Source organism: Salvelinus fontinalis, chromosome 38 (assembly GCF_029448725.1).
Source record: "Salvelinus fontinalis isolate EN_2023a chromosome 38, ASM2944872v1, whole genome shotgun sequence".
In the NCBI taxonomy this organism is placed as follows: Eukaryota; Metazoa; Chordata; class Actinopteri; order Salmoniformes; family Salmonidae; genus Salvelinus; species Salvelinus fontinalis.
Window position 1 is genome coordinate 13,793,309 of NC_074702.1, and position 26,065 is coordinate 13,819,373.

At 46.1% G+C, this 26,065-nt stretch overlaps 1 protein-coding gene across 5 annotated transcripts in view; it reads left to right on the plus strand.

The window, feature by feature from the left end:
* The window catches only part of arhgap33 (Rho GTPase activating protein 33), a 55,503-nt gene extending 29,916 nt beyond the window's left edge, over positions 1-25,587 (plus strand). For 4 of the 5 annotated variants that reach the window (XM_055903490.1, XM_055903488.1, XM_055903493.1 and 1 more), the window contains 15 exons: positions 1,522-1,572; positions 2,852-3,001; positions 3,348-3,450; positions 3,596-3,740; positions 3,846-3,928; positions 9,266-9,373; positions 9,567-9,715; positions 11,818-11,844; positions 13,258-13,414; positions 13,554-13,693; positions 13,992-14,066; positions 14,387-15,141; positions 15,265-15,451; positions 15,613-15,959; positions 16,400-25,587. In XM_055903490.1, coding sequence (XP_055759465.1) covers positions 1,522-1,572; positions 2,852-3,001; positions 3,348-3,450; positions 3,596-3,740; positions 3,846-3,928; positions 9,266-9,373; positions 9,567-9,715; positions 11,818-11,844; positions 13,258-13,414; positions 13,554-13,693; positions 13,992-14,066; positions 14,387-15,141; positions 15,265-15,451; positions 15,613-15,959; positions 16,400-18,832 — 4,910 coding nt within the window. In that variant the 3' untranslated portion in view covers positions 18,833-25,587. The remainder of the gene's footprint in view (positions 1-1,521; positions 1,573-2,851; positions 3,002-3,347; positions 3,451-3,595; positions 3,741-3,845; positions 3,929-9,265; positions 9,374-9,566; positions 9,716-11,817; positions 11,845-13,257; positions 13,415-13,553; positions 13,694-13,991; positions 14,067-14,386; positions 15,142-15,264; positions 15,452-15,612; positions 15,960-16,399) is intronic. The other variant, XM_055903489.1, reaches the window with a different exon arrangement.
* Positions 25,588-26,065: the final 478 nt, after the last annotated feature.

Below are 26,065 nucleotides of genomic sequence, written 5' to 3' on the forward strand. Positions count from 1 at the left end.
ACTAGTTAACTGTAAGGTTGCAAGATTGAATCCCCGAGCTGACAAGGTAAAAATCTGTCTTTCTGCCCCTGAACAAGGCAGTTAACCCACCGTTCCTAGGCCGTCATTGAAAATAAGAATGTGTTCTTAACTGACTTAACTAGTTAAATAAAGGTGTAAAAAAAAATGTGTCCAAAAAATACAGATTTCCGATTGTTATGAAAACTTGAAATCGGCCCTAATTAATCGGCCATTCCGATTAATCGGTCGACCTCTAGTTGACAGTGCATGTTAGAGCAAAAACCAAGCCATGAGGTCGAAGGAATTGTCCATAGAGATCTGAGGCAGGATTGTGTCGAGGCACAGATCTGGGGAAGGGTACCAAAAGAACACAGTGGCCTTCATCATTCTTAAATGGAAGAAGTTTGGCACCACCAAGACTCTTCCTAGAGCTGGCCAACCTGAGCAATTGGTGGAGAAGGGCCTTCGTCAGGGAGGTGACCAAGAACCCGATGGTCACTTTGACAGGGCTCTATATTTCCTCTGTGGAGATGGTTGTCCTTCTGGAAGGTTCTCCCATCTCTGCAGCACTCCACCCATCAGGCTTTTATGGTAAAGTGGCCAGATGGAAGCCACTCCTCAGTAAAAGGCGCATGACAGCCTGCTTGGAGTTTGCCAAAAGGCACCTAAAGACTCAGACCATGAGAAACAAGATTTCCTGGTCTGATAAAACCAAGACTGAACTCTTTGGCCTAAATGCCAAGCATCACTTCTGGAGGAAACCTGGCAACATCCCTACGGGGAAGCATGGTGGTGGCAGCATCTTGCTGTGGGGATGTTTTTCAGTGGCGAGGACTGGGAGACTAGTCAGGATTGAGGGAAAGATGAACGGAGCAAAGTACAGAGAGATCCTTGATGAAAACCTACCCCAGAACGCTCAGGACTTCAGACTGGGGCAAAGGTTCAACTTCCAACAGGACAACGACCCTAAGCACACAACCAAGACAACGCAGGAGTGGCTTCGGGACAAGTCAGTGAATGTCCTTGAGTGGCCCAGCCAGAGCCCGATCTTGAACCCGATCGAACATCTCTGGAGAGACCTGAAAATAGCTGTGTAGCAATGCTCCCCATCCAACCTGACAGAGCTTGAGAGGATCTGCAGAGAAAAATGGGAGAAACTCCCCAAATACAGGTGTGCCAAGCTTGTAGCGTCATACCCAAGAATACTCGGCTGTAATCACTGCCAAAGGTGCTTCAACAAAGCACTGAGTAAACGGTCTGAATACTTATGTAAATGTCATATTTCAGTTTTTTAAAATATTTAATACATTTGTAAACATTTAGAAAAAGCTGTTTTTGCTTTGTTATTATGGGGTACTGTGTGTAGTTTGAGGGATATTTTTTTAATCCATTTTAGAATCAGGCTGTAACGTAACAATGTGGAAAAAGTCAAGGGGTCTGAATACTTAGCGAATGCACTGTACACCTGCACTGTGTCACCAGATCAATGTCAGATGTATTGAGTGACGTTTGTGTTTCCAGATGGAGATCCAGCCAACTCCAGCGCACCAGGACCTCCCTCTCCTACATCCGGTAAACAGACGCAATCAACCAATCACTGCTGTATGAGTATTTAGTCTCCACAGAGCGTGTCGAAGGTTTTGCAGGGGCTGGCTTGAAATGAGGTTGACAACATGTAGTATTAACTGTCATGGTTACTTTTTTCCATTATGGCATGCAGCACATATCGCTTATTATATTTAATTGAATAGTATATAACAGCCACTTTTCCTCCCTCTCCCTTGTATCTTCGTCTTGTAAACATCTAGACAATTTTTTATTTAAGGATACATGATCTTGTGGTGTTAACCAGATACACACAGCGGATCACGTGACATTACATAGTTTCACAATTACTCAGCACATAGGTTGTTTTGCTTGCTTAATGTGGTCACCACAACATCTTTGCAATCTTCATATTTGTATCTCTGACCACAGTATATCTCTGTTCTGTACTTCGCACTCCCAAAACAATGTATTTAGCTGGTGTTCCAACCGCCTTCCTGTTGTATCTATTGCCTTTTTCTCTTTCTCTCTCTCTCTCAGTTCCTCAGCCTTGGTACCTAAGACTTGCTGGTAACAACAACTGAAATGGAATTTCTCTCATTAATCTATTTGTCATCTAATCAGAGTCCTTCCACCGTCCTTATCTTTCCTAACGCCTCATCTCTCCCCTTAATGCAGGGCCTGTATAACACATTTCCCCTTTAGCCAACCAGGAAACATACAATAGCCATTTATACAACTAGCCAAGCCTAGGGCTGTTCGCATGCAGGAGTGGTGAGGATGTTTTTAGAGTAGAATTAGTGTACATGTATTTTAGAGTCCCCCATAAATCATAGGAACACAATGGAGCTTGTTGTATAAATGAGAAGCAAGTCGTTGTTATAGAGGAAGACGATACAGGTTTATTATGACCAATGACAATCATTATTTCCTTGCTCTTAATCCTAATCTTCACGATGCGTCCAAGTAATCTGCTGCTGCTTATTGTTCTAATGATGTTGGTGGTCGTGGCTCATTGGTCCAGAACACGACCCAGCCTCCTACTAGTGTCCATGCTCCAGCTCCCACTAAACTCTCCTATTTTCTCATGTCTTTTCATCCGTTTATATTTGATGACGATGATGACATTTATGTTAAACATTCACATATGGATACACACACACACACACACACACATTTGCAGACATGTGTACACACACACAAAGACACGCCCCTCACAGAGATGGACCCCTCACCCACCACAATAGTGTCTCTTTCCCACTGTAGTGTCAATACTCAGCAGCTCTCTGTCGCCCCCCTCTGACAGTTTCTAAGAAGCACGGCAAGCTGATGGGATTCCTGCGCACCTTTATGAAGTCCAGGCCCACCAAGCAGAAGCTCAAACAGAGAGGCATTCTTAAGGAGAGGGTGTTCGGCTGTGACCTGGGAGAGCACCTCCTCAACTCAGGACTGGACGGTACATAAAACCACACTTATCCTCACGTAACCTTTTGGGGATGTAAAGTAGTTGTCAGTATCTTTGGGCTTGTTATTTTTATAGTAACGTAAGAGTGAGTTGCTGGCTGCAGAGAGTGAGCGGTTTTGGTTTGTCAAGTGAACTCAGAACAATATTAAAATCAATCATGCCATTTTAGGATCACATTAGTGCTACGGAGTTGATGAAATGGGCCCATTGCCCTAGTTAGAGTTCTACAGTTCTAATTCTAGAGTCTCAGGGAGTCATCTCTGTGTGTCCTTGAGAGCCTGGTCTGGTTTGGTGTACTACTGTAACGTGTGACAAGGATCTTTGTGTGCTTCTCCAGTTCCACAGGTTCTGAAGAGCTGCTCAGAGTTCATAGAGAAGCATGGTGTGGTGGACGGCATCTACAGGCACTCTGGAGTCTCCTCCAACATTCAGAAACTCCGGTACCACTCCTCATGCTAACCCTGCATGTCAGGCCCTGAACCTGTAAAGAATTAGGACTACATAGATCATTGACTGCATGCATAAAATACATATATGCAATACTTTTTTGGCATTCAACCCTATTTGACACTCTCTCCCCACCAGACATGAGTTTGACAGTGAGAACGTTCCAGACCTGACCAAGGATATGTACATGCAGGACATCCACTGTGTGGGGTCCCTGTGTAAGCTCTACTTCAGAGAGCTGCCCAACCCCCTGCTCACCTACCAGCTCTACGACAAGTTTGCTGTGAGTACATGGTCATAACCCAACACAACTCCCTCCAACTGAAAGCGCTGTCCATTGTCAAAGGCTAAACTTGCCATCTGTTTTTTCCCTGGTCTTCCTCCGTAGGACTGTATGGGAGAGATGACGGACGACGAGCGCATGGTGAAAGTACATGATGTCATCCAGCAGCTCCCACCACCACACTACAGGTATACACAACACAGCCATGGAGACAGAGACTACAGGTATACACAGCCATGGAGACAGAGACTACAGGTATACACAACACAGCCATGGAGACAGAGACTACAGGTATACACAACACAGCCATGGAGACAGAGACTACAGGTATACACAACACAGCCATGGAGACAGAGACTACAGGTATACACAACACAGCCATGGAGACAGAGACTACAGGTATACACAGCCGTGGAGACAGAGACTACAGGTATACACAGCCGTGGAGACAGAGACTACAGGTATACACAACACAGCCATGGAGACAGAGACTACAGGTATACACAGCCATGGAGACAGAGACTACAGGTATACACAACACAGCCATGGAGACAGAGACTACAGGTATACACAACACAGCCATGGAGACAGAGACTACAGGTATACACAGCCATGGAGACAGAGACTACAGGTATACACAGCCATGGAGACAGAGACTACAGGTATACACAGCCATGGAGACAGAGACTACAGGTATACACAGCCATGGAGACAGAGACTACAGGTATACACAGCCATGGAGACATAGACTACAGGTATACACAGCCATGGAGACATAGACTACAGGTATACACAGCCATGGAGACAGAGACTACAGGTATACACAGCCATGGAGACAGAGACTACAGGTATACACAGCCATGGAGACAGAGACTACAGGTATACACAGCCATGGAGACAGAGACTACAGGTATACACAGCCATGGAGACAGAGACTACAGGTATACACAGCCATGGAGACAGAGACTACAGGTATACACAACACAGCCATGGAGACAGAGACTACAGGTATACACAGCCGTGGTGACAGAGACTACAGGTATACACAGCCATGGAGACAGACTACAGGTATACACAGCCATGGAGACAGAGACTACAGGTATACACAGCCATGGAGACAGAGACTACAGGTATACACAGCCATGGAGACATAGACTACAGGTATACACAACACAGCCATGGAGACAGAGACTACAGGTATACACAACACAGCCATGGTGACAGAGACTACAGGTATACACAACACAGCCATGGTGACAGAGACTACAGGTATACACAGCCATGGAGACAGAGACTACAGGTATACACAGCCATGGAGACAGAGACTACAGGTATACACAGCCATGGAGACAGAGACTACAGGTATACACAGCCATGGAGACAGAGACTACAGGTATACACAGCCATGGAGACAGAGACTACAGGTATACACAGCCATGGAGACAGAGACTACAGGTATACACAGCCGTGGTGACAGAGACTACAGGTATACACAACACAGCCATGGAGACAGAGACTACAGGTATACACAACACAGCCATGGAGACAGAGACTACAGGTATACACAACACAGCCATGGAGACAGAGACTACAGGTATACACAGCCATGGAGACTACAGGTATACACAGCCATGGAGACTACAGGTATACACAGCCATGGAGACTACAGGTATACACAGCCATGGAGACAGAGACTACAGGTATACACAGCCATGGAGACAGAGACTACAGGTATACACAGCCATGGAGAGAGAGACTACAGGTATACACAACACAGCCATGGTGACAGAGACTACAGGTATACACAGCCATGGAGACAGAGACTACAGGTATACACAGCCTTGGAGACAGAGACTACAGGTATACACAGCCATGGAGACAGAGACTACAGGTATACACAGCCATGGAGACAGAGACTACAGGTATACACATTCATGGAGACAGAGACTACAGGTATACACAACACAGCCATGGAGACAGAGACTACAGGTATACACAACACAGCCATGGAGACAGAGACTACAGGTATACACAACACAGCCATGGTGACAGAGACTACAGGTATACACAACACAGCCATGGAGACAGAGACTACAGGTATACACAACACAGCCATGGAGACAGAGACTACAGGTATACACAGCCGTGGTGACAGAGACTACAGGTATACACAACACAGCCATGTAGACAGAGACTACATGTATACACAGCCATGGAGACAGAGACTACAGGTATACACAGCCATGGAGACAGAGACTACAGGTATACACAGCCATGGAGACAGAGACTACAGGTATACACAGCCATGGAGACAGAGACTACAGGTATACACAGCCATGGAGACAGAGACTACAGGTATACACAGCCATGGAGACAGAGACTACAGGTATACACAGCCATGGAGACAGAGACTACAGGTATACACAGCCATGGAGACAGAGACTACAGGTATACACAACACAGCCATGGAGACAGAGACTACAGGTATACACAGCCATGGAGACAGAGACTACAGGTATACACAGCCATGGAGACAGAGACTACAGGTATACACAGCCATGGAGACAGAGACTACAGGTATACACAACACAGACATGGAGACAGAGACTACAGGTATACACAGACATGGAGACAGAGACTACAGGTATACACAGCCGTGGTGACAGAGACTACAGGTATACACAACACAGCCATGGAGACAGAGACTACAGGTATACACAACACAGCCATGGAGACAGAGACTACAGGTATACACAACACAGCCATGGAGACAGAGACTACAGGTATACACAGCCATGGAGACTACAGGTATACACAGCCATGGAGACAGAGACTACAGGTATACACAGCCATGGAGACAGAGACTACAGGTATACACAGCCATGGAGACAGAGACTACAGGTATACACAGCCATGGAGACAGAGACTACAGGTATACACAGCCATGGAGACAGAGACTACAGGTATACACAGCCATGGAGACAGAGACTACAGGTATACACAACACAGACATGGAGACAGAGACTACAGGTATACACAGACATGGAGACAGAGACTACAGGTATACACAGCCGTGGTGACAGAGACTACAGGTATACACAACACAGCCATGGAGACAGAGACTACAGGTATACACAACACAGCCATGGTGACAGAGACTACAGGTATACACAGCCATGGAGACAGAGACTACAGGTATACACAGCCATGGAGACAGAGACTACAGGTATACACAGCCATGGAGACAGAGACTACAGGTATACACAGCCGTGGTGACAGAGACTACAGGTATACACAACACAGCCATGGAGACAGAGACTACAGGTATACACAACACAGCCATGGAGACAGAGACTACAGGTATACACAACTCAGCCATGGAGACAGAGACTACAGGTATACACAGCCATGGAGACAGAGACTACAGGTATACACAGCCATGGAGACAGAGACTACAGGTATACACAGCCATGGAGACAGAGACTACAGGTATACACAGCCATGGAGACAGAGACTACAGGTATACACAACACAGCCATGGAGACAGAGACTACAGGTATACACAGCCATGGAGACAGAGACTACAGGTATACACAGCCATGGAGACAGAGACTACAGGTATACACAGCCATGGAGACAGAGACTACAGGTATACACAACACAGCCATGGTGACAGAGACTACAGGTATACACAATACAGCCATGGTGACAGAGACTACAGGTATACACAGCCATGGAGACAGAGACTACAGGTATACACAGCCATGGAGACAGAGACTACAGGTATACACAACACAGCCATGGAGACAGAGACTACAGGTATACACAGCCATGGAGACAGAGACTACAGGTATACACAGCCATGGAGACAGAGACTACAGGTATACACAGCCATGGAGACAGAGACTACAGGTATACACAGCCATGGAGACAGAGACTACAGGTATACACAACACAGCCATGGAGACAGAGACTACAGGTATACACAACACAGCCATGGAGACAGAGACTACAGGTATACACAGCCATGGAGACAGAGACTACAGGTATACACAGCCGTGGTGACAGAGACTACAGGTATACACAACACAGCCATGTAGACAGAGACTACAGGTATACACAGCCATGGAGACAGAGACTACAGGTATACACAGCCATGGAGACAGAGACTACAGGTATACACAACACAGCCATGGTGACAGAGACTACAGGTATACACAACACAGCCATGGAGACAGAGACTACAGGTATACACAGCCATGGAGACAGAGACTACAGGTATACACAACACAGCCATGGAGACAGAGACTACAGGTATACACAGCCATGGAGACAGAGACTACAGGTATACACAGCCATGGAGACAGAGACTACAGGTATACACAACACAGCCATGGAGACAGAGTCTACAGGTATACACAGCCATGGAGACAGAGACTACAGGTATACACAACACAGGCATGGAGACAGAGACTACAGGTATACACAACACAGCCATGGAGACAGAGACTACAGGTATACACAACACAGCCATGGTGACAGAGACTACAGGTATACACAACACAGCCATGGAGACAGAGACTACAGGTATACACAGCCATGGAGACAGAGACTACAGGTATACACAACACAGCCATGGAGACAGAGACTACAGGTATACACAGCCATGGAGACAGAGACTACAGGTATACACAACACAGCCATGGAGACAGATACTACAGGTATACACAGCCATGGAGACAGAGACTACAGGTATACACAACACAGGCATGGAGACAGAGACTACAGGTATACACAACACAGCCATGGAGACAGAGACTACAGGTATACACAACACAGCCATGGTGACAGAGACTACAGGTATACACAACACAGCCATGGTGACAGAGACTACAGGTATACACAGGCATGGAGACAGAGACTACAGGTATACACAACACAGCCATGGTGACAGAGACTACAGGTATACACAACACAGCCATGGAGACAGAGACTACAGGTATACACAACACAGCCATGGAGACAGAGACTACAGGTATACACAACACAGCCATGGTGACAGAGACTACAGGTATACACAACACAGCCATGGAGACAGAGACTACAGGTATACACAGCCGTGGAGACAGAGACTACAGGTATACACAGCCGTGGTGACAGAGACTACAGGTGTACACAACACAGCCATGGAGACAGAGACTACAGGTATACACAGCCGTGGAGACAGAGACTACAGGTATACACAGCCGTGGAGACAGAGACTACAGGTATACACACAACACAGCCACGGAGGGAGACAGAGACTACAGGTATACACAACACAGCCATGGAGACAGAGACTACAGGTATACACAACACAGCCATGGAGACAGAGACTACAGGTATACACAACACAGCCACGGAGGGAGACAGAGACTACAGGTGTACACACAACACAGCCATGGAGGCAGACAGAGACTACAGGTATACACAGCCATGGAGACAGATCCCAGATTGTGGACTAATGTTGTCTTTCTCTCTGTCAGGACCCTGGAGTACCTCATTAGACACCTGGCTGGTCTGGCCACCTGCAGCGGAGAGACCAACATGCACATCAAGAACCTGGCCATCGTCTGGGCCCCCAACCTGCTCAGGTGTGTGTCTGTACCTACCTACTGTACCTGCATGTGTGCGTTGTGGATCGATCATATAGAAATATATTGTTCAGAACAAGTGTGCCTCTGACATGTACAGTGAGGAATCATGTCAGCTCTATTCATGACATTTCTGTCTGCAAAACCATCCTGGAGTTGAACATGGTGTGGCTGTGTGTTGTCTCTGTGGCAGGTCTATGGAGATCGAGGCGGTGGGTCTGAGTGGTGCTGACCCGTTTAAGGAGGTGCGGATCCAGTCTGTGGTGGTGGAGTTTCTCCTCGGTCACGTGGACGTGCTCTTCAGTGACTCCTTCACCTCTGTAGGACGCTTCACAGGCACAGGTACACACATCACCATAACCCCAACGCTGGCTTCTCTAACCGTCACTGGACACAATCTTCCTAACTTGAGTTCCATTTGTGTGGAAAAACACACATTTCCCATTGAAATCGATGCATGCATCAGTCGGCAATCGTCAGTGACGTGTTTTGATTTCAAGTTAGGATTCGACTGAAAATGTCTTCTCCTTCAGAGTGCTCCCTCTGTCTTCTCTCCCTCTGTATCAGCTCTGTGGTTTTGTGTTATCAATGCCACACACAGAGCATTTACCTCAGAGCCTCAAAGCCTCTTTTTAGTACCTACAATTACTAGCTTTACTACTCAGCCAGCCAGGCTTCCTCTATCCTCTACTTAATGCTTTTTAGTTGTCTGGTTAAACAGAGAGCTTTGGTTAAAGCCCTGTATATAATGAATGACACTTCTACCTCCATTACAACTGTCACGACTGCCCGCTGTCCGCCACTTTTTACCCCGCAAATGCTGTAAGTCTATGAAAGCAACTCTACTTCAATGACTCTGTGATACTAATATTTCATTGCACTCTTTGTCTTGCCTCGCAGCACAGTAGAACATGTGTATGAATAGTCTAAAATGGCAGTAATATAAGTGATTTCAGCATGGAAAGATTTTTCCACTGCATCAATTTGCTCCAAAAAGTAGTACAATATTTGGCAACACTTTGTTCTTTACTCTTAATAAACATCAGTATTAAATATGGAATAAAACTGTAAACTTGCCATAAAGTGAGCCCTCAGCCACACTGATGATGTAGCCATCACACTGGGCACAGACTTCAATTCCATGTCTATTCCACGTTGATTCAATGTAATTTCATTGAAATGATGTGGAAACAACGTTGATTCAACCAGTGTGTGCCCAGTGGGATGGAAGCAGCAGCAGATAGTGAGCGAGAGCTGTGTGTCTCCGTAGCAACGGGCAAGCTGGAGTGTAAGGTCTCTCGGCAGCACCAGAGAACCAGGCTGGTGAGTCTGCAGGAGGCTAGGGGTGAGGAGGAGGTGGGGGAGGCCAGGGGTGAGGAGGTCCCTTAGGTCCCCAGGCACCCTCTTTTGGAAGTCACCGTAGCGAGGCGACACTACTCCATGTTCTGACCGTCCGTGCCTTCTCTCTCTCAATGCTGGATGCTTACAAGCGCTCTATAGCGTTGATTGGTTTAGTTCAGGCTTGGTCTACTTTTGGCTTCTGTGTGACCCATTTGTCCTGAGATCTCTGTACGATGTGCACAAGAAAGAGTTCATGATGAATGTGTCTCATCCTATTGGGCTTTTGTCTGTTGTTTTCCAGTAGATAGTAAGTATAGCCAAGTTGGCCTCCCGAGTGGTGCAGTGGTCTAAGGGCCAGTAGAGATTCTGGGTTCGAATCCAGGTTCTGTCGCAGCCGGCCGCGACCGGGAGACCCATGGGGCGGCTCACAATTGGCCAAGTGTCGTCTGGGTTAGGGAAGGGTTTGGCCAGCAGGGATGTCCTTGTCCCTTCGCTCTCTAGTGACTCCTGTGGCGGGCTGGGCGCAGTGCATGCTGACATGGTCGCCAGGTGTACGGTGTTTCCTCCGACACATTGGTGCGTCTGGCTTCCAGGTTAAGTGGGCATTGTGTTAAGGAGCAGTGCGGTTGTGTTTCGGAGGACGCACGGCTCTCGACCTTCGCCTCTCCCGAGTCCGTACGGGAGTTGCAGTGATGAGACAAGACTGAACTACCAATTGGATACCACGAAGTTGGGGAGAAAAATGGGTAAAAAAACAAGTATTTAATATAGCCAAGTTTTGTGCGCACATGCTGACATATGTTTGTATAAACCCAGTGTCTCTTCAGGGTTTGAGTCACTGGTCAACCGTGAACTCTCACGTGATTTTTCGGTTGTATTGACAGTTGAATAGGCAATAAACTTCCATCCTGGTTCCAAATCATCCCATCTTGAAGTAAATGTGGTTGATTACTTTTTTGTGTCTACTCCAATATTTGTTTTTGTCATTTTAAATAGTTATTAAAGTAACTTTTAGGTTGTTTTGCACTGTAATGCTCAAAATATTAAAGAATAGACGTTGTTTTGATCAATGTGTCACAAATGCTGTGGATGTTTCTTTTAAGAGGATTACATTGAGCCAGAACCACCAGGTAAAACAACAATGTTGAATTGATGATTCCCAGCTTCCATTATCTGTTTTGTCTTGTCAGCTAGCTAAATAATCAATAGGCCCTGTAGCTAAAATGTTTAACCTCAGTATTGTCGACAGATCAGCAGTGTCTGTGTGCTTCTCCAGCTGAAGCGTTTCTGTCAGCGTCCCAGCCAGGGCTCAGTTAGATGCTTGCTTTGTGTCTCAGACTCAGATCCACGCCAGGAAAGTCAAAAAATATTTTGGGTGTCTGATTGTTCTAGCTATTCTCACAGAAACTTAATTGGGAGGATGACTGTTTGTTTGATATGGTTTTTACATTTGTATCACAAACCATTTGTGAGAAAAAAAAGACCCTATGATCTGTGAACTCTACATGATAGTGTGCTCTAAAACATGGATTGTCTAGATTATGATATTTTTATTCAACATATTATATTATTCACATATTATATTATTTATTATATTATTAACATATTATTTATTCAACATAAAACATATTAGTGAACATCTCATACTATTTAGATTTTGTACATTTACATTTTTAGACATTGTTTTAAACTATATACTATACAAGTACATAAACTTTCCAACGTTCTGCTACTTTTGAAGTTATGATAAGTTATGTGAGCCCCACCAGTGAATGGGAAAATAGATTCAAATTGAACTCCCTCTGCTGGTGATTTGCTGAATGTGATTGCTTAATGACCTGTCAGTTTATATGTATAAAATGGTCTTCAAAAGTAGCAGAGCACGGACTCTGGAAATGTGACGTATTTGAAGAGTGTTTGACTTGTTGTTCCAAAAAATATGCCAAATCAAAAAGGGTACTTTTGAAATATTAATATGAATACTTTAATGTTGAGTAATTTTAATGTGAAAAATTGTATTGCAGTAAATTAATGTGGGAAAAATATTTTTGTGCTTTCCTGGCATGGAATTGCCCTATAAGACACTGTTACAATAATTTGTTAATTGCATTATAATACATATTTGTTTAGATGTCAATCCTGTCTGATGACCCATGCTCTGCTCTCCCCTGACGGGTGTCCTGTTTTACTTTGGTTGCTCTTTAACTGGGAGTTTCAAATGAAAAGGTCCAACTTCCTCTGCATACCTCAGCCTTCCCTCCCTTTGTGTTGTTAACTCCATGTGATTTCTGATTTGCAAGCGTGTCAGTGTCTTATTCGCTCTCGTTGGGTAAATCTGAAATGACACCCTATTTCCCGTACAGTACACTTTTTATTTGTATGCCACATAGTGTGCCACTTAGGGGCTTTGGCCAAAGGTAATGCACTACTATACAGGGAATAGGATCTCATTTGGAACAAAGCTTTTGGCCACCGTCACCGATGCCTCCTCACTCTCCCACCCTCTATCTATTACTAACTGTAGGTCCTCTCTCTGCCTGCAGGGCGGCACTCTCTGACCAGGCCCAAGTCCTTTGTCTCCACCAGGCTGCTCTCCCTAGAAGAGGCCCAGGCCAGGACACAGGCTCCTCTGCTCCTCCAGGGGGCACCAGTCCAGTTCCAGGGCCAGTTCCACACCGTGCTGGACCACCCTGTCGACAGGTGAGTGGGAGGCCAGGCTTATTCCAGACAATGCAAGTTTCTATAGTTTCACTATCACATGCAGTTGATTTAGCAGTCTCACCCACCTAAATCTCTCTCTCTCTCCTTCTCTGTCTTGCTCTCTCTCCTCCCCCTACAGGAGGAAGAGAGGGCTGAAGGTACGGAAGGCAGCTGGAGGGAGCTGGAAGACGTTCTTTGCGATCGGGAAGCCTCTGGGGGCGGGGCAACGTAAACCAATGAGGATCAGCTCCCTGTTCCAGCCCGCCACCTCACATGCAGGTAGATATCATGTCTGATATCATGTCTACCTCCATGTCTACCTCCATCCATCCATTTACCTGGATGGATGGAGGTAGAAAGGAAAATAAATACCAACCACAGTTTATCGCCCCTTTTGATCCTCTCTTTGTATGACAGATCTCTCTCTCTTTCTCTCTGGTCTCTCTCTCTTTCTCTCTCTCTGGTCTCTCTCTCTCTCTCTCTGGTCTCTCTCTCTCTCTCTCTCTCTCTGGTCTCTCTCTCTCTCTGGTCTCTCTCTCTCTGGTCTCTCTCTCTCTCTCTCTGGTCTCTCCTGCAGGTTGTCGTGTGGACAGTGTGACCCTGCGTTCAGCTAAGAGTGAGGAATCCTTATCGTCCCAGCACAGTGGAGCAGGTACACAACAGTAGGCCATAACACACTGACGCTAATACTGCTACTCATCTCAGCAGTTTAAGTCCTCGCAGACTGATCGATAGCAGAGCCTCTCTCTTCTCGCCCGTTAAGTATAGAGTATGTCTGGAAGCAGACAGTATGTCTGGAAGCAGTGATGATAGTTTGAGTCATTTTGGGACAGTTGGAGTAGAATTTTGGGACAGTTGGAGTAGAATGGGTTCTTTGGGAGCTGGTGGAGCTGTGTGTTAGTCACTGAGCACTACAGAGACTTATTTTAAACCCTGACTATTCCTTTTTCTTCCTACTTCTCTCTCTCTCAGGACAGTCGAAGCGTCTGCGGCGGCCCCGCTCAAGCAGTGACGGTCTGTCTTTGGCTGCCTCCATGGACCCTCAGCACCTGCCCCAGCGCCCCCCGTCCCGCCTGCCTTCCAGCCGCTCGTATGATAGCCTGCTGCCTGAGGACCGCCAGCCCAGGGATGATGGAGACGATGAGGAGGATGAAGACGAGGAAGGCATCTACATGCTGCCTGACTTCTCCAACCAGGACCCGGCTGCTTCCTGGATGGCCGAGGACGTCATTGACTTCAGCCCCACCTTCCTGGAGGACGGACCAATCGGCTTGGGCAGCAGCGTAGTCACTGCGGGTGGCAGGGAGTCCCCGCCCACTGCCACGCCCCCTCCCTACCGCTGCCTCAGCCACCAAGGACACTCTCACTCCAGCAGCCAGCGCTCAATCACAGAGGACCCCGACTCGGTGCTCAACCAATCGGATGCGGCCGTCAGGAGAAGTCTGATCATCGCCGCCACAGCCCCGCCCCTTCAGGTGTTCTGTCAACACAGACCGGCCAATACCAGCCCATCTGCCGGCCAATCATGGGAGGGTGCCAACCTGAGTACCTCACACAGTCAAGGCCAGGGCCAGCCCCCTACATCTGTGACCTCTGCCCCCTCTGCTCAGCCCCCGCCAGAGAGAAGATCTTTCACCCGGAAGATGGTGAATGCCTTCTCACAAAAAGCCCCCAAGTCCCCTACACTGGACATCTCTGACCCTGTATCCATCAGCGTCCCAGCTAAGGTAATTCCTCCTTCTCTGTGTCACTGCTGTCCTTGTATTTCTGTATCTCAGGATTGGAGTTTACTTGCCTATATACTCTGTATGATAAATTTGCCTCACCAAACTTGACTTTCTCCCTCGTAGGTGTTGGACATGATTGGCGGGCGAGCTGGTGAATTACAGCCTGGCATCCCGAGCAGCGGCCCCTCCCAGTCGCAGCCTCCTCAGATGATCTCCATGCTGCTTCGGTCATGTGACTTCCAGCTGACGGAGAGCTGCCAGCAGGAGATCCGCAGCAAACTGGGCCCCGAGGCCAAGATCAGAGGACAGGGTGAGTAAACAGAAATGGACTCTGCCAACAAGTTTGATTAATTGAATGTATTAGGTGATTGATTTATAATCATCATCAAAAATGAGTTTGTTTTCAATGATGATTTGAGGTTTTACTACAGACCATAGTCATGTAATTTAACCCTCCTCTCCCCTCTACAGGTATAACGGGACCCACCGGTGCCCCCCTGTTTGCCCAGCCTCCACCTCCCCCTCCTAAAAACCCAGCACGCCTCATGGCCCTGGCCCTGGCTGAGAGTGCCAACAAGGCCCTGAGACAGGGCACCTCACCCCCCTACCGCCCCCCTCAGTCCCGGTCCCAGGACGTAGCCGACACCCGCTACCAGAGTTCCCTGTCTGCCGACGCAGGAGAGCTGCTGTCCTCTGACCCCAATCAGCTCTACTCCACAGTGCGCCCCCTGTCTGTGTGGATGACCGAGGGAGAGGGAAAGGCGACAGAGACTGCAGCAGATACAGGACACGGCCAGGGAGAGAGGACTCCAGGACAGGTGTGTGTGTGTGGGAGTGTGCACATGTCTGTAAGTGGCACTATATGGGTGTAACTTTGTGTAAACTGTGTCTGTTTGTACTGTGGTAAATTCTAAGTGGTAGATATGTTGTTTTGACTGTGCTGGAGATGTTCTAGTTTTGGGCTCCATATGAAGAGTGACAACAGTGCTGTCAGGTCATTTTCAGCCGAGCCTTCATTTCCTAACCATAACAAGCAAGATGTTTACAGTTGCCTGGGCAAAATTAGATTCCTTTTTTAACTGTCGTTGTTATGAGAAGACTGACAAAGCCCATGTTGTATTTTCCCAGCTGGTTAAGCAGGCTTAGAGAACAGTACAGTAAAGTATGTCCGGCTGAACGTAGCTACAGCATGCATGACTAACCAGTACTGTAACTTACTGTATGGCGGTAAAAAAGTTATACTTTTTTTTTATTGCAGGATACGGGGACCCTGTCCTCTGAGACGTCTGACTCTGTGGCGTCCAACTCGGAGCTGTCTGGTGGGGGCGCCTCTGGAGACGACCAGACCCCCAGCCCCATCTACAAGAACCAGAAGCAGCTGCCCCAGTTACAGCCTCCCAAACCAGGCCAGTCTGGGGAGAGACCTAGCCCCACTGAGTCCCAGTCTCAGAGGAAGCCCCCAGCCTACTCACGCCAGTTCTCTGCCCCTCACCTCCAACAGAAATCCGCCTCCACCCAGTCCAAGCCGTCCTCGGCCCACCCCCAGCTCCTGCACTCCAAGTCAGAGTCCCCTCTGACTCAGGTCCGTGCCTTCCAGCCCACCCGCCCCAAAGTACCCCCTAAGCCCCTGGATCTGGAGCGTCCCCACAGAGCACCACTGGCCCAGAATGAGATGCGTCGCTCCCTGGACTCAGGGCGCATCAGGCGGATCTTTGGTCAGCAGGGGAACCCTCCTCTGGCCAGGGCCTTCTCAGAGCGTCTGAGTGGAGCTCCAGACCACCTCACCCGCTACCTCGCAGCCAGGGCAGCCAGCCAACCATCCCCGGGTCAGCAGCCCCCTCAGCAGGCCCAGATCCGGCCCGTGCCCCTCTCCTCCAGCTCAGAGGACCAGGGAAGGATGGAAAACTTCTACTACGAGATCGCCGGGCCTGAGAACCCGCAGGGCCCCCCCAGCTATGCCCGCCACAGCTACCAGAACATGAGGCTGGACCTGGAGGGTAACTTCCGCCCGGCCCCCCACCCAGAGGCCAACAAAAGGCCCATCTCCCGGGGGCATCACCAACCCCAGCCTCTGCACCACAACCAGGGTGGACCCAGAGGGGAGAGGGGGCCCCAGCTCTGGTCCAAAGAAGCCACGCGGGCTTGGGCAGCCGCCCACTCCCAGTCCCATTCATTCTCCCACGGACACTCCCAGGACGGCTCCACCCACCACCATCACCCCTCTCACCACCACCCCCGGCCCCAGCGCCAGACCTCCTCCTCAGTCCGGCAGGCCCGTAGTGAGATGCACCCCCTCCCCTCCTCCTCCATGGTTCCCCTGGCGCTCCACCAGCACCAACGCAACCTCCACCGCTCCAACAGGTCAGCCTCTACAGACCTCACCGCCTCCCAGCTACACCCCTATTTTGAAAACGGGAAGGTGTGCTATCGTAAGCCAGAGGAGGCTCCTCTGAGTCTGAGCCAGCCTCCCCAGGGCAAGTCTCTCCAGGGCCAGCCATCCCAGCCCTCCCCTCCCCAGGCCCACAGACCAACCTCCAAGGACCTGTCTGAGCCCATCTACGTCAACTTCCCTTTCCCCAGCCCCTCTACTGGGGCCCAAAAGAGCTGGACCAGCACAGACCTGGATGGAGACTCTCCACAGGATTTTGAACCTCTTGCCTCGCCAAACGACCCCCCTCCCCCAGAGGACCAGAGACAGTCCTCCCCCCGCCTGGCCCCTGACCAGGCATGCTCCACCAGCGTCAGCCTCACCCCCTCCACTCCAGACAGCCCAGCCGCCCACAATGACTCGGCAGCAACGACCCCAGGGAGCATCCAGGAGAGCGACTTCCTCCCAGCACCCACAGCGTCTACATCGACAGGGATCCACTACCGCAGCCGCTCAGACCCCCAGAGCTCCAGCTGTAGTACAGACCCCATCCAGGGCCTGTCGGGGAAGGAGATCGCCTCCCTGCTGATAGAGAAGCTGGCTGAGGAGGAGAGGGCTGAGGGTCCCTCCACAGTCACCTCCTCCTCTGCCTCCACCAGCTCCTCCCCTGCCATGGAGCACCCTGCCAACCCCTACCCCAGCCAGCAGCACAACCAGTCCCCGCCTGCCTATAATGTCTACACCCCGGGCCCCTCACGGATCAGGGCTCCTCAGAGGGCTGGGGCAGGGGGCTTCCAACTCCAAGACCCGCTCCGGAGGTCCTCGCCCGGGGGCCAGTACAGGCAGGCCTTTGACGTCATGCCCTCAGGCGATCAGGTGCTCAAATACTACCGGACCCAAGACTTCACCCAGGGAGAGCACCAGAGCTCTGGCGCCAACCCCTACCCCCCTTGGCAGCACTACCAGGAGCCCCCCTACCCCATCCAGAGCCCCCAGGACCCCTGCTCCTCCAGCTACCCCAGCCAGCCCCTCTTGGAGCCCTCAGACTCCCCGTCTGCAGCCTTCTCCAACCTGACGCTGGGAGCCCCCAGGCCCTACCCCGGCCAGCCAGGAGGCCTCCAGTACAGCCAGTACCCCTTCCAGCCTGGCCCGATGCTGGGCCAATACCCCAACCCTCCACCCCGCAGAGATGTGGTCCACGAGCCGGTGCTGCGGCCGCAGGGTCTGAGGAACCAGAGAGGGCTGGCACGGCAGGGCAGCTTACCTGGACCATCACCCAACTGGACCATCCATACTGAGGGTCAGACACGCAGCTACTGCTGAGGAGGAGCGCAAAGTAGACTTTTACACACTGTACCCTATCAGACTGAATGTGAAAGAGAGAGAAAGAGAGGAAGAGACCATGTAAAACTCACATGGTCCACAGAGAAAGGGAACAGGACGATAGAAAGCCTTCCTGGAAACATGAGACAACAGGTCATGTCTAGAAATGGGACCACGGGCAAGGCATTCTGGGGTAGCTAGACATACAGTCCAGTTTCCTGTTTGAACATTCCCTGGGGCCTATCACCACTTCACACCTGCAACCACTGGACCAATGAGAAAGAAGGGAACAATGATGGAAGGCGATGAAGAGATCAAAGAGATGAACCGAAAAGTGGCTTAGATTTGAAAACATTCCAGAGCAGACTGTTGTTGTGAGTGTTGAGAAAGAAAGGCGAATAGCTGCCAGGGTCTTTTCTGGATCAAAATGGGGCTTACGTGGTGGGCGTGGCCAATGGTGAGGTGGCCGAGTGACAATTTTAGAGGCCCTTCTGTTGGCCGCAGTGACAAAATGTAGTGGTTTTCAAGCACATTTTGTGCAATTCTACACATTTTGCCATGTGACGGAGATACAATTTTACAGTTTTAAAGCACATTTTCTGCAACTCAAACAAATTTGGTGGCCCCATGCTATGATAAAAACTCCTGAATGCATAATTTTGGGAATTTTAGGTTCTCCCTGATTGTCCAGCTTTTATTTAGGTAATGGTTAGTTCTCAAAGATGATCTTATTTAAAAAAAATATATAGGTTCATTATCTTTTCTACATACTTCACATCTCTTTTTAGTAATTTAAGTTTACACATTGAAAATGTTTTCCCTCCCAAAAATGATTTATTATATATATAAACAATACCAGTCAAAAGTTTTGACACAGCTACTCATTCAAGGGTTTTTCTTATGTTCTACATTGTAGAATAATAGTGAAGACATCGAAACTTTGAAGAATCTAAAATCTGTTTTAACATTTTTTGGTTCCTACATTATTCCATGTGTTATTTCAAAGTAGCCACCCTTTGCCTTGATGACAGCTTTGGCATTCTCTCAACCTGCTTCACCCGGAATGCTTTTCCAACAGTCTTGAAGGAGTTCCAACATATGCTGAGCACTTGTTGGCTGCTTTTCCTTCACTTTGCGGTCCAACTCATCCCAAACCATCTCAATTGGGTTGAGGTCGGGTGATTGTGGAGGCCAGGCCATCTGATGCGTCACTCTCCTTCTTGGTCAAATAGCCCTTATACAGCCTGGAGGTGTGTTTGGTCATTGTTCTGTTGAAACACAAAGTATAGTCCCACTAAGCGCTAACCAGATGAGATGGCGTATCGCTGCAGAATACTGTAGTAGCCATACTGGTTAAGTGTGCCTTGAATTCTAAATGAAGCACTTAGTGTCACCAGCAACACACCATCACTGTGCGAGCCACACATGCGGAAATCATCCATTCACCTATTTTGCGTCTGACAAAGAAAATCTTAAATTTGGACTCATCAGACCAAAGAACAGATTTCCACTGGTCTAATGTCTATTTTATTTATTTATTTTCCCACCTTTATTTATCCAGGTCGGCCTGTTGAGAACAAGTTCTCATTTACAACTGCGACCTGGCCAAGATAAAGCGAAGCAGTGCGACACAAACAACAACACAGAGTTACACATGGAATAAACAAACGTACAGTCAATAACACAATAGAAAAATCTACAGTGTGTCCATCTACAGTACAGTGTGTCTATTGCTTGTTTCTTGGCCCAAACAAGTCTCTTCTTCTTATTGGTGTCCTTTAGTAGTGGTTTATTTGCAGCAATTTGACCATGAAGGCCTGATTCACACAGTCTCCTCTGAACAGTTGATGTTGAGATGTATCACTTGAACTCTGTGTAGCGTTTATTTGGGCTGCAATCTGAGGTGCAGTTAACTCTAATGAACTTATCCTTTGCAGCAGAGGTAACTCTGGGTCTTCCTTTCTTGTGGCAGTCCTCATGAGAGCCAGTTTCATCATGGTGATTGATGGTTTTTGCGACTGCACTTGAAACTTTGAAAGTTATTGATATTTTCCGGATTGACTGACCTTCATGTCATAAAGTAATAATGGACTGTTGTTTCTCTTTGCTTTTTTGAGCTGGTCTTCCCATAATATGGACTTGGTATTTTACCAAATAGGGCTATCTTCTGTATACCACCCCTGCCTTGTCACAACACAACTGATTGGCTCAAACTTATTAAGAAGGAAAGAAATTCCACAAATTAACATTAACAGTTAATTGAAATGCATTCCCGGTGACTACCTCATGAAGATGGTTGATAGAATGCCAAGAGTGTGCAAAGCTGTCATTCAGGCAAAGGGTGGCTACTTTAAAGATCTAAAATATTTTGATTTGATTAACACTTTTTTGGTTACTACATGATTCCATATATGTTATTTCATAGTTTTGATGTCTTCACTATTATTCTACAATGTAAAAAATAAAGAAAAACCCTTGAATGACTAGGTGTGTCCAAACTTTTGACTGGTACTGTATATATCATAATATATAGTCCTTTTTCTTTTTTACATAAGCGGCCTGGAAAAGCACTTAGGCAGCCCGCCCAAGACTTTTCTATGCAGAAAAAAACCCTGGCTGCTGTACTTTTTAATAGAGTATTAGGTATTCTGCACAGTGGCTGTTAGACTGGCTGTGGGTTAGGTTTGATTGGGTTTGCCTTTGTTTTTTACAATGTTGTAGTACTGAGAGAGGACTACACAGGGAAATAACCTCAGTCTGTCTCCTTTTTTAAAAAGAAGAACCTCAAAAGCTGCTGAGTTGGTTTAGTGGTTTTCAGAAGCTTGATTTTACATGTTATATTTATTTTAGTTTTAGTTTCGAGGAATGCATGTCATATAAATCATTTGTTTGAAATAATAAGTCTGTCGTTCCACCAATTCGGTGCCTTTTGAGATGTTTGTTGATTTCACCAACTTTAGATATAGTCATAAAGAGCACCTGTTCAACTTTCCCATCTTAAGGTAAAAAAAATAATAAATGACTAGTTAGTGCCAAATAAAGTAACAAGGTTGACAAGTTCATCTTAAATCGGCTAGTGGCAGAGGAAATGTAAGCTTGTTGTGTGCAATAGGAAGGGGCAATTGAATGCACGCTTCACAAAATAATACAATTATCTAGGCTGGTTAACAGGGTTATGCTCGGCCTACTCAGTTTTCCACCACAAAACACCAGAAATGTTTTCAGAAGAACCAGCTCAACTGCTCTTACTCAATCATTTGGACTAGTAGATGTTCAATGTCTTTTATTATTATTTAAAAAGGAATATTATTTAAAAAGTTTCACCATATTAAAACGAGTTCAGTTCACATAACCGGGTTGCGCTTAAAATTAGGGAAAGATTCATTTTTTTCTTAAAATTAATGACTAATCACATTTTAAATGAATAATAATCAGAAATGACTGTCAAAGCAACAAAATTACTAGGGCTTTACAATGATGGAGAAATGTTCATCTTCTTGGAAGTCACAGAGGGACATATCAAATGCAGAATTTTGGCACTTTAGCAAGTCTTTATTCATATTAAAAATATATTGAATTCTCCATGTGGTCTATATTAAAGGGCATTTCATTAAATATAACGCTTATAAAATTCAGTATTGGTGCACAATTTTGTACTTAAAATATCAGAAGGACGCAAAAGGCACTTATTTCGTGGAACGACCCAAGTAGAATTTGATTGTTTTAATTTTTATCCCTGAACAGAATGTGAGTGTGTGAATGTATGTACGCATGTCTAAATGTGTCCATGTAACCAATGACGAGTGTCTCTCATGGTGAGCTAAAAAGCACATAATTCAGCAAATGAAAAACTGAAACAAAACATTGCCTTCTGTTTTAGGGAATCTGTTTTTACAGACAGTACTTTGTCGTTTTAGGATTAGTGGTACTACACTAGTTTGCGCTTTCATTCTGAATGCTGTGTGTCTTTCTGTCTGCCTGTCTGACTGCAGAAAGTTTGTACTGTGCGACTTATCTAATGTACTTATCCTTGAAGGATGTTTTTGTACATGTTAAGTCTAACAGATGCTTTTATCCAAAGCAATGTACTGCGCTGATAATACAATACCACACACTGGTCCTCTGTTGTTCTTCTGTATCCGTGTTGGTTGAATACAACAGAAGCACCCTAGAAGTCCTTACCTCCATTTTGGGAGTTGTACTCACTGCCTGCCCCTATGCAACATATACCTGACACGTACAACACATTACTAAAGGTGTGATGTGATGATTCAGTGGAGGCAGAAACCACATACTGTATGTGTTAATTTCATTCCATTAACAAACCACCATGTCTTAATTCATGTATCTCCCCCATTCTGGCGTTGGGACTGCACTACTGTTATTGGACAGCAGGGGGAGACACTCCATCTTGGTAGATCATTATCTGTACTGTAATGGTTTTTGCACAGTATATTGAACTGGGTGTGTGTGTGTGCGTGCACATGTATATTACTTCACTTCTGTCCCTATGACTGTGTTGTTTACAAAACTGGTTCAATCCTTTCCCAGTCGTTGGTATGTCTCACTGTCTTTGGATACTTTTCCATCGCAGATAGACAAATGTCCCAGTGTAGTTGTATTGTAGGAGAGCTAAACAAAGGACAAGGTTGTGTTAGGCTAGTTTAGCTTAGCAGTGCTGTCCATTGAACTTTGGGAACTATACATCTTTCAGGGGTGTTTCCTCAACTATCTTTCAGGGGTGTTTCCTCAACTGTGTTGTAATGCTGTGATACCACTGTAGTGAAGTGCGAGGGAAGGAAGAGCTGTTTTGTAACGGGGGTGAGAATGCGAAAAATGGTGCCACTTCTGAGATGTACTTTGGTTTTTGTTCAACGTGCCTTTTTGATGAACAATCATTTGGTTCCATGAAGCATGTTAAGGCGGTAACTTTCTCTCTCTAGGTCCGGGCTGGTAACATTGAATGGTATCTTGCCACGTGCACTATAGCTCTTTACTATGACGGTACAAAGCAGCATACAGGACCTGGTACTCTTAGTGTCCCTAAACTCCTTAGATTAGATGAAAGAAAATTGCACATTTTTCATTGAACTCCCTAATGACTCTGGACTTGGGCTTTTTGAAGGATAATTGTTTGTGTGCACGCATGTGTGTTCTCTGTTACTGTGTGGGCGTGTGAGTATGGTCCTGTTGTGTGAGCAAGCATGCATCCCTCCCTCCCTCTTCTCTTTTATATCTATGCAGTGACCAAGTACATTGAAGTCCATATAAGTTGGAAAGACTTAAAATGGCTATACTACCTATGTGTGTATTACAGGTGTGTGGGTGTAACCTGAATTTTCAGTCCAATACTATCCCTTTCAGCCTTATAGCACTTGGCAAAAGGCAGTTAATCTTATTTTGTAATATTTTCCAAGGTGTGAATTAAAAACCTGATGGTTACATCAAAGATGAAACAATTTGTCCTTGTTTTTTTCCTGAACTGCAGATTTTGTCATTGAATAGAATACTAAAATAAGAATTGTATAAACATACAATGGACATTTTTGAAGATTAAAACATTTAAAGTTGAGGTTTCATCAGTGATTTTAAATTAAATGTATTCTTCATCCATATATCTACTTTACTATTATGCAGCCTTGAGATTTCACCTTCTACCTATTGTTTGACTGAAACTAAACTGGTTCTGCGTTCTAGCTGTAACCCAGAGAGTAGAATAGCAGAAAACCAAGGTAACATTATCCTTCAGCTGCATAGATGGCCTTCAAACAGTTATTCTTTAAACCAGGAGACACCATTTTGATGTCATTTTGATGTCTTTGACACCATTTTGATGTCCTGATATTTCTTCAAATGAAATGTGAACAATGGGGCTATCTTCAATGTACAGGGTGGAGTTGTTTGTCTCTTGCTTATACCTGTGATGTCACCTAAAGTTCGTTGTACATCCTGACCAAAAGGCACTCCTACTTTTGATAACAGGGTTTATCAAATTAGACTGAGACTATAAAAGGTTTGGGTGTGATGTATTCTATAGGTGTACAGGTAAAGCCATGGCCATACACAAAACACAGCGCAGTGACTTCTCCATGGTTTTACTTTTGGCACACCCAGACAGCAAATACTGGTAAAACCAGAAAAGAATACCTGATATTGCAAAATGTTAATATTTTGTCATCCTTTTATGTCATATACTGTAAAAAAAAATATATATATGTACAATTTCCAAAGGAAGGGTTAGACCATTTAGGATCGTTTGAGTACAACAGTTATGCAGTGCCTAGAAAAGTATTCAGACCCCTTGGATTTCTGTGTTATAAAGTGTGATTAAAATGGATTTAGTTGTCTTTATTGTAAAAATCTACACAAAATACTCTGTTAAAGTGGAAGAAAAATTCTATATTTTTTTTAAAGATCAATACAAATTCATAACTAAAATGTAGTTGTAAGTATTCAGAATCTTTGTTTATGAATTCCTAAATGATTTCAGGAGTACAATTTGGCTTAACAAATCACAGAAGTTATATGGACTCTGTATGAAATAATAGGTCTTGATATGATTTTTGAATGATTAACCCTTCCTCTGACTTCAGAAAATATTCACACCTCTTGACTTTTTCCACATTTTGATGTGAAATTAAAATGGATTAAATTGAGATTTTGTGTCACTGGCCTAAACACAATAACCCATAATGTCAAAGATGAATTATGTTTTTAGAAATGTTTACAAATGAATAAAAAATGAAAAGCTGAAATGTCTTGAGTCAATAAGTATTCACCCCCTTTGTTATGGCAAGCTTAAATAAGTTCAGGAGTAAAAATGTGTTAAACAAGTCACATAAGTTGCATGGACTCTGTGTGAAATAATAGTGTTTAACATGTACCCCACACATACAATTATCTGTAAGGTCCCTCAGTCAAGCAGTGAATTTCAAACACAGAGTCAACCACAAAGACCAGGGAGGTTTCCAATGCCTCGCAAAGGAGGGCACCGATTTGGTAGATGGGTAAAAAGACAAAAAAGTTCTTAATTACACTTTGGATGATGTATCAATACACTCAGTCACTACAAAGATAGAGGCGTCCTTCCTAACTCAGTTGCCGGAGAGGAAGGAAACTGCTCAGGGATTTCACCATAAGGCCAATGGTGACTTTAAAACAGTTACAGAGTTTTTAATGGCTGTGACTGGAGAAAACTGAGGATGGATCAACAACATTGTAGTTACTACACAA